General features: G+C 38.8%; 2 protein-coding genes across 3 annotated transcripts in view; one reads left to right on the top strand and one right to left on the bottom strand.

Annotated features, from left to right (window-relative positions):
* The window catches only part of LOC131062325 (ras-related protein RHN1), a 148495-nt gene that overhangs the window by 127210 nt on the left and 9203 nt on the right, over window positions 1-12082 (bottom strand). The window lies entirely within an intron of this gene.
* LOC131876346 (uncharacterized) lies at window positions 6316-7236 on the top strand. Its single transcript, XM_059221476.1, has 2 exons — window positions 6316-6424; window positions 6527-7236. Exons 1-2 carry the CDS (start codon window positions 6331-6333, stop codon window positions 7054-7056), a joined length of 624 nt encoding a protein of 207 aa, XP_059077459.1. The 5' UTR covers window positions 6316-6330; the 3' UTR covers window positions 7057-7236.

The raw sequence follows: 12082 nt of genomic DNA, 5'->3' as shown, positions 1-12082 counted from the left end.
CTGTTATGTTAGAAAGTATTGACATGGATTCTACTTCTGTGTTTTGATAATGGCTTTATAAAAGTATAAGTTTACCTAGGTTGTTTTGATTATAATAGTTATTTTGTGTCGTCGTTTTTAACTCGAGAGGGTTTTCCACGAGATAAAAACTATGTCATCTTTGAGGTTGTTTGTTTTTCTCTTTCATTTGATTAAATTTATTAAAAGATCCTGAAATACTGATTCACCCCCCCCCCCCTGCTCTCAGTATTTCTTGGTTTGGTTTTCATGGAAGCCCACTACCTCTCTAGGCCTTATTCCCTAATTTGAATCACCTATCGAGCATTAAGGGTGACTTAAATGACAACATGCAGAATTTACAAATTGCCCAAGAGATTCCTAATTGGAAACAAGGGCAATTTGGAGACAATGAGCATTTCCAAACCCTTTTTCAAAAAAAAAAAATCAATAGGAAGTTTGCTCCCTATGATCTACAAGCATGTGTCTTAGGTTGGAGTCATCATGCGTCCTTTAATAGTTGTGATCTCTTTTGTGTTTAGTTTGTGACCTTGGGTGTACTTGGTATATCTTTAGTGAGACTTAGGTGAGATGTTGCATCTCCCTTGCAACCATCTACTCATGGCAAGTTTGTGAGAATGGTTAGATTGTTGTGAATCCACCCTTTAGGTGTTCAGTTATTGCGTTGAATGTGTTATAAAGAAACTTTAGTATAAATTGTAAATCCTTCCATTCTCCTCCAACATTGTGTCAATTATGAGTCATGTAATCTAAAATTGGTCATGAGAAGGTTCTATTTACATTGTTCCTCATCATGTTGATGGTGTTCCACAATGTTTGAGTAAAGCTGTCACTAGTTTTATTCTATGTTGGTGTATAATGACCTTGTGTTGGCATGCATTTCGTTGTGTAATCATTTGCTTTGGTCACAATGTTGTTCAAGTTCAACATCATGTGTGTGGACGTTAAGATTAAGACATATGTATGTCACAAATTAGAATGCAAAAAAATTGTTTGCAAATGTTTTGTCCATTAATGTCATTATGTAAAAGTTGGTGCATTACAAACCACAACATGCTTACATACAAGGAGAATCCAGTAGCATATAGGGATGTAGAGCAAGAGGAGCTAGCACAGATTCACAATGATGCAACACAAACAAGGTTGGTCAATGTCCATTTGAAGGAGCTTGAGCTCAAATGAGTCTAACAATTCTAATGATGAGGAGTTTGACAAAATGATGAGAGGACATTATGTAATGTCCCCTTCTCATTGATGCTCTTTCACTGGTCCATTAGCCTATTCCTGAGACCCGTAGGCTAGGTGGAATGAGGAATCAGGGTCTAGCATCGATGAAACGAGGACTTACTATTTTTAGTAAGTCAGGGAATGACCATTCTAGTGCCACTGTCCTACTGAGCCCTCCTTGCTTTGCCTCTGGACGCGATGATCATACTTTTCTGAGCATTAATTCTTGACTTACTATTTTTAGTAAGTCGCTGTGTGGCACAATATTCTGCAATAGTTTTGAGGTCGTCCTGACTCAGTTTCATCCTAGCAGTGTTGATAATCAATACGGGAGTCATATGCGAAATAATTGAATATTAATTCCTTATCCTAAGGTTTAATATTTAATTAATCTGATTATTGACGACTGATTTATTAAAATTGGGATTAATGCCTATTTTATCCTAATTGTTTGGCGAAACTCATGTGTAATATGGAATGGCGAAATATTTTAGAAGAATATTATGTTTTAGTGCATCTCCATTATTCACCAAGTAATTAACGTGGGTCCCTTCCCTTTTTGGCGTGGGGTTTGACTTGGGAAAAGTGGCGCTACACTTGGGTGAAATGAAATTCAAATGCAAAGCGTGGAATTTGGAGGAATGGCATTTGAATTTGATGAGTGAAGTTATAAATAAGAGGCTTGGGCTCCCATTTGCATTATCTTTGAAAATTGCATCATTATGCTGCCGGTTTGGCTACTGAAAATCTGAGCTTCGAAGTTGGCTTCCTAGCTGAGTCTCAGTTTCGTACTTGCAATATAGTAACTAGTTGTGCCCTTGTGTTCCTATTGCAGATTGGTTAATGAGTTGCAGAATTATGGAGTGATCGATGATGGATTTGACTGTTTTTGGTTGCTGGTCACGGGACTGCTGAAAGTGAAATTTGCTCATACCTCTCAACCAGGCGACTCCATCCATCTGGGTACCGGCTCATTCTTCCTTCTATGCCATGGCGATACATTGTGTGAGTTTCTACCTATTTTGTTTGAGCATTGATTTTATTAGACAAAATCGAAATTCCTAGTCTAGGCGTGGGTTTTCTGTGTTGCATTGGGATGCGTGCAAAATAAAAATGGGCTTGTTTGGGTTGTGGCTTTGATTAGTTGTCATTGCATTGGATGTACGGTGGGATTGGGATTGGTTTGAATCAATTCAAGTAAAAATTGAGTGAGTTATGAGTTTTGATATTTCCATGGGCTGCTGAAACTGTACTTTCAGCCTGCAGATCAGTGTAACAGAAAATTAGAGTATTGTTGTTGAAATCTGCATTTAATCTTCTCATCTCATCTCTATATTGTAAGGTTGTTTCAGTAGTACTAATCATCTCATTCTATTTGCTTTCATTTGTAATCCCCACTGCATAAGTGGAAGAGGCTGGCTTGCCACCTTCTAAGTTTTGTAATTCAGTTTTGGTAATCAGTCCTCCCATTGAATAAGTGGTCAAGTGATAAGTTCAATACTATGGTCCTCCCGCTGAAATATGTGGTAGAGTGATTGTTTAATGTAATGTCCTCCCGTTGAAATACACGGTAGAGTGATTGAACTTTAATTTCTTGTAATTTTCCTTGGTCGGTTCACCGCCAAGAGTTTAGTTTCTATCCTGCTGGATAAGCAGAAGGGGCTGGCTTGCTGCCCATGCATTGTAATTTTCAGTTTGATTATTGATGTTGACGATCCCCGGAACACCGTATGCTCTCACCCTCCCAGTCTGGGCTCTCGGTGAACAAAAGGTGGAAGGGTTCCCTTTCAGTTGTTTTGCTTATTCCTCTAACCTTAACAGGTTATTTGTTGTGGATGAATTGTTATTGGCCTGAAAAATCAAAAAAAAATTAGTGGGATATTACACATTAGCCAATCTTATTTCAATTTTGAATCTGTAATATCCCCAACAATTTTATTTTTATTTTTTCAACAAGATTACAAACACAACCACACCCATTAGGGTTAGAGTAAGAAATCCAAAACCAGCTAGAAGGAACCCTACACCTTTTGTTCACCGAGAGCCCAAGTTGGGAGGGTAAGAGCATACGGTGGCAGGGGATCGTTAGATACAACTTCAGGTAAATGCTTATTACAATAATGGGCGGCAAGCCAGACCCTTCCACTTTCCAGCGGGTAGAACAAAGAACTTGGCAGTAAACCAGCCAAATAAACAAGAACACACTCAAGCACAAATCACTCTACTGCAATATTTCAGCGGGAGGACTTATTACTAAACAAAATCAACTCAACCGCCTATGCAGCAGGAGGACAATACAAGCAGAAATCACTCAACCGCTTATGCAGCAGGAGGACTATACAAGCAGAAATCACTCAACCGCTTATGCAATGGGAGGACTGAATACAAACTAAATTACAAACACTGAATGCGGCCAAGCCAACCTTTTCCACTTGAGCAATGGGAATTACAATGAGTACTTCAAATACGGTAGAGGTTAGTACTGCTAACCAACAATTACAATGAAGAGCATAATGAAGTACTAAATATCGCAATACTGAAATTCTGAGAAAAAACAAGCTAAAACACAATTAAACAAATCTGATATAAAATACCAGTAGACTCCAGCACTGGACCAGCCATAGTTTTAAAACTCTTTGACTCGCCTCGGACTCGCCACGGACTCGCGAGTCCTTTGGCGAGCCGAGTCGACTCGCCTAGGACTCGCGTGGCGAGTCCAGGCGAGTCCCTGTGAAAGACTCGCGAGTCTTTCGCAAAGACTCGCGCGAGTCTTTCACTCGGACTCCCGAGTCTTTCACAGGGACTCGCGGGCCCAGAAAAAGGGCCCGTGGGGCTTAAAACCAATTTTTTTTTCATTTTTTGACTTCAATTTGGGTTTTTTTTGGCTGGAGCAGGTTAGAAGGGTTTGGAGGAGTAGAGGGAAGAAGGAAAAATCAGCAAGAGAGATCTAGGTAAGGATTTTTCTCCTCCTTTTTTTTTTTCATTTGAATCATTTCATTGTTTTGAAACTGAAAAAAATCTTGAAAAACAAGGGGATATGCTGCCAAATTTTTTTCTATTTTCTTTCCTAAGTTATTTCCTCTTTTTTTTTTCTTGTTTTTGAATGCTATTTTTCCCAAATGATTCATTGTCATTTTTTTTGTTGATTTTCCATAAAACCCTGCTGATTTTTTTTTTTTCATGTTAAATCAGCAATGGCAAGTTCAACTCCAAGGGCAACCCCAAGGTCAGGAAGACAAAGAGATAAAGCTTGGAAATATGGGATTGCAGGAAGCAAAAAGGGGGAGGTCACTTGCACCGAATGCACAAGATGGATGACTGGTGGAATCAATAGATTAAAATACCACCTTGCACAAATACCTGGATATGGTGTGGAGGCATGCCCCAAATCAACTCCTGAAATTATTAGAGAGATGAAGGCCATTCTTGCTGAGAATGATATGCATAAGGAAGAAAGGCAAAAAACAAGAGAAGCCATAGCAGCTGCAATGAATCCCACATTGTCCACTTCGGGTCCCATTGGTCATAGTCGGGGTCGTTAGTCACTTTCATCTTTTGGTGACAATGAGGGTGAGGCTAGTGGCACTCCTGTTAGATCAGACCCTAATTTTTTTGTACCACGCAATGTTCCAGGTGCACAACCTTCACTTGAAGGTACAGGATGGAATAAAGAGAAGCATGAACAAGCACGGATAGCAGCTTCAAACTTTTGGTTTTACAATAATCTATCTTTCAATGCAGCAAACAATGTGTATTGGGAAAGTTTTGTTAATGCATGTACAGTGGCGGGTAAGGGGTTTAAGGCCCCAACAGGTTATGACTTCAGTGGGCCATTGCTAGAGAAAGCTGTGAAAAATACAGAAGGTGTGGTTGATGATCAGAAAAGGTATTGGAAGAGAAAAGGATGCAGCATTTTATCTGATGGATGGACAGATGGACGGAATAGGACTCTTCTCAACTTCTTGGTGGCTTCAAATGGTGCAATGGTATTCATAAAGTCTGTTGATGCCTCAAATGAAATAAAAAATGCAGAGACTTTGTGTAATCTGTTGGATGGTGTGGTTCGGGAAGTTGGAGTTGAGAATGTTGTCCAAATTATCACGGACAACGCAGCTGCATATGTATCTGCAGGTAGAATGCTTATGCAAAGGCATCCTTCGATTACATGGAGTCCTTGTGCTACACATTGCTTGGACTTGGTGCTAGAGGACATTGGGAAGATTGGATGGGTGAAGAAGGTGGTTGAAGATGCAAAAAGTGTCACCAAATTCATCTACAACCATACTTGGGTGCTTGCTTTGATGAGAAAATACACAAATGGCAAGGACCTTGTGCGACCTGGAGTGACACGATTTGCTAGCCACTTCATCACTTTGCAGAGCATTCTTAGTGCCATTCCTCATCTTAAGCAGATGTTTGTGTCAGATGCTTGGTTGGGGTCTGCATACTCCAAAAGACCTGAAGCAGAGAAGATTGCGACCATTGTTTTTGATGATGGGTTCAATAAAAATGGAGAGGAGTTGACTGCGGTAAGTAACAAACACAAAAGTAAAGTTTATACAATCTTGTCTATTTGCTGATTTTATTTTTTAGGGGTTGATTTTGTATTAATTTAAAATTTTTTTTAATTTTTTTAGGTGACAGAACCTTTGGTGAGGGTTCTTCGTATGGTGGATGGAGAGGGCATGCCAATGGGTTTCATTTATGAGGCCATGGATAGGGCCAAAGAGGCCATTTCACATTACTATCGTGGAAATGCAAGAAAATGTGAAATCTTTTGGCGCATCATTGATCGTAGGTGGACAAACCAACTCCACCAACCGATACATGCCTTCGCCTACTTTTTGAACCCGAAATTCTACTTCTCTGATTCATTTAGGGCTGATGAGGAGGTCATGGCAGGTGTTATTACATGCATTGATAAGATGACACCTGATCCTGAGTTGAGAGACAAGGTTCTTGATGAGTTGGAGGTGAGATTTGACATTTGCAATTGCTCTATCTTTATTTATGAATTCGGAAATGTTCATTATTGAATTTGAGTTTGACACTTTGACTATCTAGTATCTATTTCTGAATTTGGAAATGTTCATTCCATTGTTCAAGATCTACAAAAGTGCAGAGGGGAGACTCTTCTCATCACAACTAGCAATTGATAGGAGAGGAAAACAACAACCAGGTAAAACATTTAGTAACTTAGTTCAACAGTGCAAGAAAAAACCTACAAACTTGATTGTTACATTTTTTTCTCAATTCTAATATTTCTAAATGTTTTTTGTAGATTTATGGTGGGAGAATTATGGTGCCGGCACGCCTAATCTTCAAAAGATAGCTATCCGTGTTTTGTCTCAGCCATGCAGTGCTTCTGGGTGTGAACGAAATTGGAGTGTCTTTGAAAGCATTCACACAAAGAAGAGAAATAGATTGTCACAAAAGCGGCTCAATGATCTAGTATTTGTTCGGTACAACCTTCGCCTTCGAGTTAGACAGGTGGAGGGTGTTTCACATGAGGCCATTGACTTGGATGAAATTGATCCATATGGTGATTGGACCATGAATGAACAAAATGATGGTGATGATGTCCTCCTTACCGAAGAAGAAATTGCAGAAATAGAGAGAGGAGCAGCACAAGATGCAGAAGGAGCAAGATTGGATGAAGATGAGGACGAAGATGAGGATGATGATGAGGACTATGACTTTGAAGAAGACTCATCTCACCATTTAGATACCACAACACCCACTGCTACTACTTCTAGCTCAAGGCCTGAAAAATTGAGCTATATTAGGAAAAATACAAAGAGGAAGATGTAGTCTTCTCTTTGGTTTGTTCATTCACATTGCTGTTTTTCACATTTGCAGTTGGACTTGGACATATCATTATATGTAATTTTGTGAACATTTATATACTTATGCTGCCATTATAGTATTATACATTTTAGAGTTGAAACTTGAAACTTGAATATGCTGCCATGAATGATGAAATTTCAAATATTGCGTGTTTGTACTTTGTAGATCATATGACATGTGTAATGTTTCAATTATGGCACTTATGTTCTCTAAATGCATTAATTTCTTTATGTTTTTTTGTAAAACTACGGTTTTTTTTTTTTGCCGAGTCTTTGCCGAGTCTTTGCCGAGTCTTTCGCGAGTCTTTCACGAGTCCGAGTCCGAGTCCAAAATTTTGGTTTGCCGAGTCCGAGGCGAGTCCGAGATTTTCAACTATGGGACCAGCAACACTAAAAGACTCACAACTCCCCAAAAACAGCTCCAAATTGCTCACGAACACAAGCAAATGAAAGGTATACCCAAGACGCCCAAGATAAAATCACAAACCGGCACCAAAATCACCTCCAATGAGCGGCACGCAACCCAAGGCAGCTCTAGGAAAGTACGACCAGCAGCAGTAGTACGATTTGCTACTAAAAATCAGATTACACACCAAAATCAATGCCAAAGTAGAAGAATAATCACCTTCCTCATATGCCTCCAATGAGCTAATACCCAGAATGATCAATTGCACGGGCAAGGAGATACGATCAAATCTTCGCTTCAGCCACACCAAAAATCAGCAACATTGAAAACCACACCACACTACACATTGAAAAACCACACCAAACTGGAAATCTGAAAATGCACACTAAAAACCTCACCAACAATCCAACACTCAACTAGGTACTATGTTTCAAGTACGAAACTGGCTAAACTAGGGAGCCACAACTCTGAAGCTCAAGTTCACTCACCATTCCGGCAACATAACAATATGATTTCTTCAAGATCTTCAAATGAGGTGCCCAGCCCTGTATTTATAGATTTTAAATCTCAAATTCACATGAAATGGCGCCCAAAACTCATTTGAAATTCACTTCGTTTCATCTTCATGTCCCCTTCAAACATGGCATCCACTTTCCCTACTAAGCCTAGGCGTACTTTTCCCAAGGTCCACACTTGCAACAATGGAATATTAGATACATAAAACATATTCAATTTGGACGCCCTTTTCTGACTTGAGAAATAAAACATAACTTAGGATAAATGATATTATATTTCCTTTCCTAAGTTGTTCCTCCAGAATAAATCAGTGAAATAATTAAATATTAAACTTTAGAATAAAGTAATAATATTTAATTAACAATTAAAAATCAACCACTGATTGCTGCCAAATCAACCATGTGAACGGAAGTGCAAAAAACACTAATTTGAATTGGATTGGAGCTTTGCTCAAGACTGCCAAAAATAGCACTACCTGAACTGACACTTACTAAAAATAGTAAGTCATGAAAACATCTCCGAAAGACATGCTCATCGAACCCTGTAAGAGAGCTCGGAATACCCAGAAAAACCTCAAAATCCAATCAGCTGCCACCAATCTGCTAAAAATAGTAAGTTAAGAAATCACTCTGGAACAGAATCCATGTTAAACCACCGTGAAGTTCTCGAAAAACCCAAAAGGAATCCTCAGTTTTTTCTGCCAAATTCCAACCAGAACATCCCTGAAAATTGCGAAGAATCCTCCTAGAAAATAGGAAACCCTAATTCCTCATTCCAATCAACCTATGGGTCTCCAAAATAGGCCAATGGACCACTAATTACTCTTTACTAAGAAGGGGACATTACAGAATGTAATCATCGTATTGACAATAATATATTGATATTTGGCATTTTTCATTGTTCGATGCATCATGTTCACTATTAGGTAGTTTAAAATTTCAAATACTATTTCTTATACATTTTTTATAGCTAATTTTTTTAAGTACCATATTATATTTGCACTGCCATCTCCAAAATTAGGTAGTTGGTCCCTCCATCCCTAATCCCCGTCTAATCATTCCAAAACTCCATGGATCTATGGTATTAAGGGCACAGCCTTTTTTTAATTGTCCCTCTAAAATCTCTGAATAGGACTGCCATGTTGCTCTGTCGCTGGAGTAGTTATGCCTTATTGGCCTCACTGTTGTTGATTACTTACTCAAATTAGCAATTTTTTTGAAGATCTAGATACTGTAAAAAAAATGACACTTTTATTTTACCATTACTGGTTTTTGCATAACAAAGTGAGAAAGGAGGAGCATTTAAATAATAGTGTGAATGTAGAAGATTTTAAAGCAACTAGAGCCCACCATTTTGATGCATCTTGCTTGTAAGAAACCGTTGAGATTGAAGTAGCATGTGTTGGCAAAAGGCCAGCGTCTCTCGCGGGGATTCGCGACATGGTTTAACAGCCTCATGTAGATTCTATAAGTCTAGTGGTTGTATCGAGCATTGACAGGTCGATCTTTTGGTGCAACGGCAACCCTAGCTTGTAACAAGTGGTATCAAAGCTTGGTCACAGGTTCGAATCACACAGGCCGCGGCGAGTGACGCTGGGAGGGGGATTGTTGGTAGTGGGCCAGCATCCCTCGCGGGGATTCACGACATGGTTTAACAACCTCCTGTGGATTCTATAAGTCTAGTGGTTGTATCGGGCATTGACAGGTCGATCTTTTGGTGCAACGGCAACCCTAGCTTGGAACAACATGGTTGTGTAAGGAGCAATATCTTCATCTATGTGCCTGTTAATTAAAGCATGAAATCTCTCCTATTTAAAGGTCAGTTGTGAATAAGGGAAGTGATCAAAATGATAAATAGTTAGCTCCACAGGTAGGGGTGAAGTTAAATTTTGATAAGGCTCTAAAGGAAGCCCAGGTGTGGCTAGGTTGGCTTTCGAGTTCAAAGATTCCCTAGAAGCCTTTGTGATGGGAGGTGCTAAATTCTTACATAATAAGATGAACAATGAAGCAGCAAATGGAATACCTTGTGCTTGGTCTCCAGGCAACTTATGAAGAAGGCTATAATAATATTCAGGCAGAGAGTGATCTACAAATCATTGTTTATGTTCTAACAAGCAATTTCGTCCTTATTGGAAAATAAGGTTACTCTTGAAGGAAGTGTTGACATGGATTGCGAAGTTCTCCTCAATCGTGGTAAGACACTATCTTAGAGAACATACTATTGTTAGGATTTTCTGGCTAATGAGGAGGCATAAATAGTGGAAATTACTTGTATAGTAAGGATAGTAAAGAGTGGCCAAACATCGTTGTGTTGTAGAGAATGATCGGCCCCTTTAGTTTTAGTATTACGTATGGTTCAGTCATGTTGGAAGGATCTAGACTTTGCACAGATTTCATTCCATCTAGAGGCACTTTGGAGGTAGTACATTCCTATGTGTCATTTTAATCATTTTTGTGTGTGCGGGATTCAAGTTGGTTTGGAGCATGTGGTAATAATCATGTGGCATATTGGTTTTGACTTGTAGTCACTGCCAACACCTTATAACTTCAAATACAGCTCCAAATATTTCAAGAAAAAGCTTTCACCAGGCCTCTTGGTGCATATGGGTTTCATCTCTTTTCTTCTTATTCCTTGCATATTCAAAATCACAGTAATCAAGCTCTTTGTCACTGCCAACTATAGAAACAAATGCAAAGATCTCAATCACACAAGAAAATGGATTCATATGACAGTTGTGCAAAGGGGCAATAGCTCGATATATGGTACCAAGCATCTATGATACACGAACAGGGACAACTCCATGGCAAGAACCATAGTTTAAAAACTCTTGGACTCGCCACGGACTCACGAGTCCAGTGGCACCACGAGTCGACTCGCCATGGACTCGCGAGGTGAGTCCTGGCAAATCTTTGTCTTTTTGAAAGACTCGCAAGTCTTTCTAATTGACTCGCGCGAGTCTTTTGCTTGGACTCGCGACTCTTTCTAGACTCATGCAACGCAGAAAACACGTCAAAAAAATCATTTAAATCTTTTTTTTTCAAATCAGTCTCATTCTCCTCATCAGAATATATACATGAAATATAACATTTAAGTTATATTTCATGAAGTATAAGTGGTATTTCAATATGTCTTTTTCCTTTCTTATACTTTAAGTTATGTTTCATGTATATATTGATAGGATGTTTGAGAATGGTTTCAAATTTCTAGGAATTATAATGCAAATTCTAGGTTTTAGAAGATCTTTTAAATTTTCAGACTTAGTCAAATTTCAGTAATCAGTAGGCTCGTATTAGAAGTGCAGATTTGATTTAAATGATAAGTGCAGATCTGATTATGAGAGGTTGTGTCCCTTTCAAAGGGCAGAAATAATGAAGAGTTGCACTCTTTCAAAGGGTGCTAGTGGTGAAAGGGTGTATCTCTTGCCAAAGGGTATATATGATGAAGAGGTGTGACCTCTCCCTCACATTGAGAGATATAAAGGAAAGGAATCAAAAGCATCTAGTAAGATCACCATTGATCAGATCAGATCACAGGCAGTAACATTTGTGTTCTTGGTGGTATGCATGGGGATGTGCTTAATAAGTATGCTTAATATATGAAGCCCAATAATGTTCTTATGCAGAATTAATAGTAATGCTAATAGGGACTGCAATATGTATGACAGTCATACTTAATTTCATATATATATTCATAATACATAAGAAATATATATACTTAAAGTCTAAATCATGTTATTACTTTCCGTATTTAAGAAGATGGGATTGAGATGTTCCAAAGAGGGGCAGTCTAAATCCAAGCAATAGGTTAAGTCCCAAGATAGGGTGGGGATCAGCGACCCATAAGCCTTGAGGGTATAGACCCAAGATAGGTAAGGGCTTGGATCTGTAAACTTTGAGGGAACCTATTGTAGTTGGTCTCTAAGCGCTTTGGTAACATATGTAAACCCTTGTCCCTTAAAACTGAAGTAGTAGCAAGGTTTGATATCTATATTAAGAACTATGAATAATGAAATTAATCAACTAATGAGGAAAATAGACAAGCACTTGTTAATAACTTATTGAAGAAAATC

This window comes from Cryptomeria japonica, chromosome 5 (assembly GCF_030272615.1).
Source record: "Cryptomeria japonica chromosome 5, Sugi_1.0, whole genome shotgun sequence".
In the NCBI taxonomy this organism is placed as follows: Eukaryota; Viridiplantae; Streptophyta; class Pinopsida; order Cupressales; family Cupressaceae; genus Cryptomeria; species Cryptomeria japonica.
The sequence above is the reverse complement of the archived record's forward strand: the minus strand, read 5'-3'. Positions and strand labels throughout refer to the sequence as shown.

Bases quoted from the DNA above. Each gene is read 5' to 3' on its own strand.
- LOC131876346 (XM_059221476.1), top strand. From the start codon at position 6,331: ATGTTCATTCCATTGTTCAAGATCTACAAAAGTGCAGAGGGGAGACTC. The intron at 6,425-6,526 runs GTAAAACATTTA...TGTTTTTTGTAG, and splicing joins GAGAGGAAAACAACAACCAG to ATTTATGGTGGGAGAATTAT.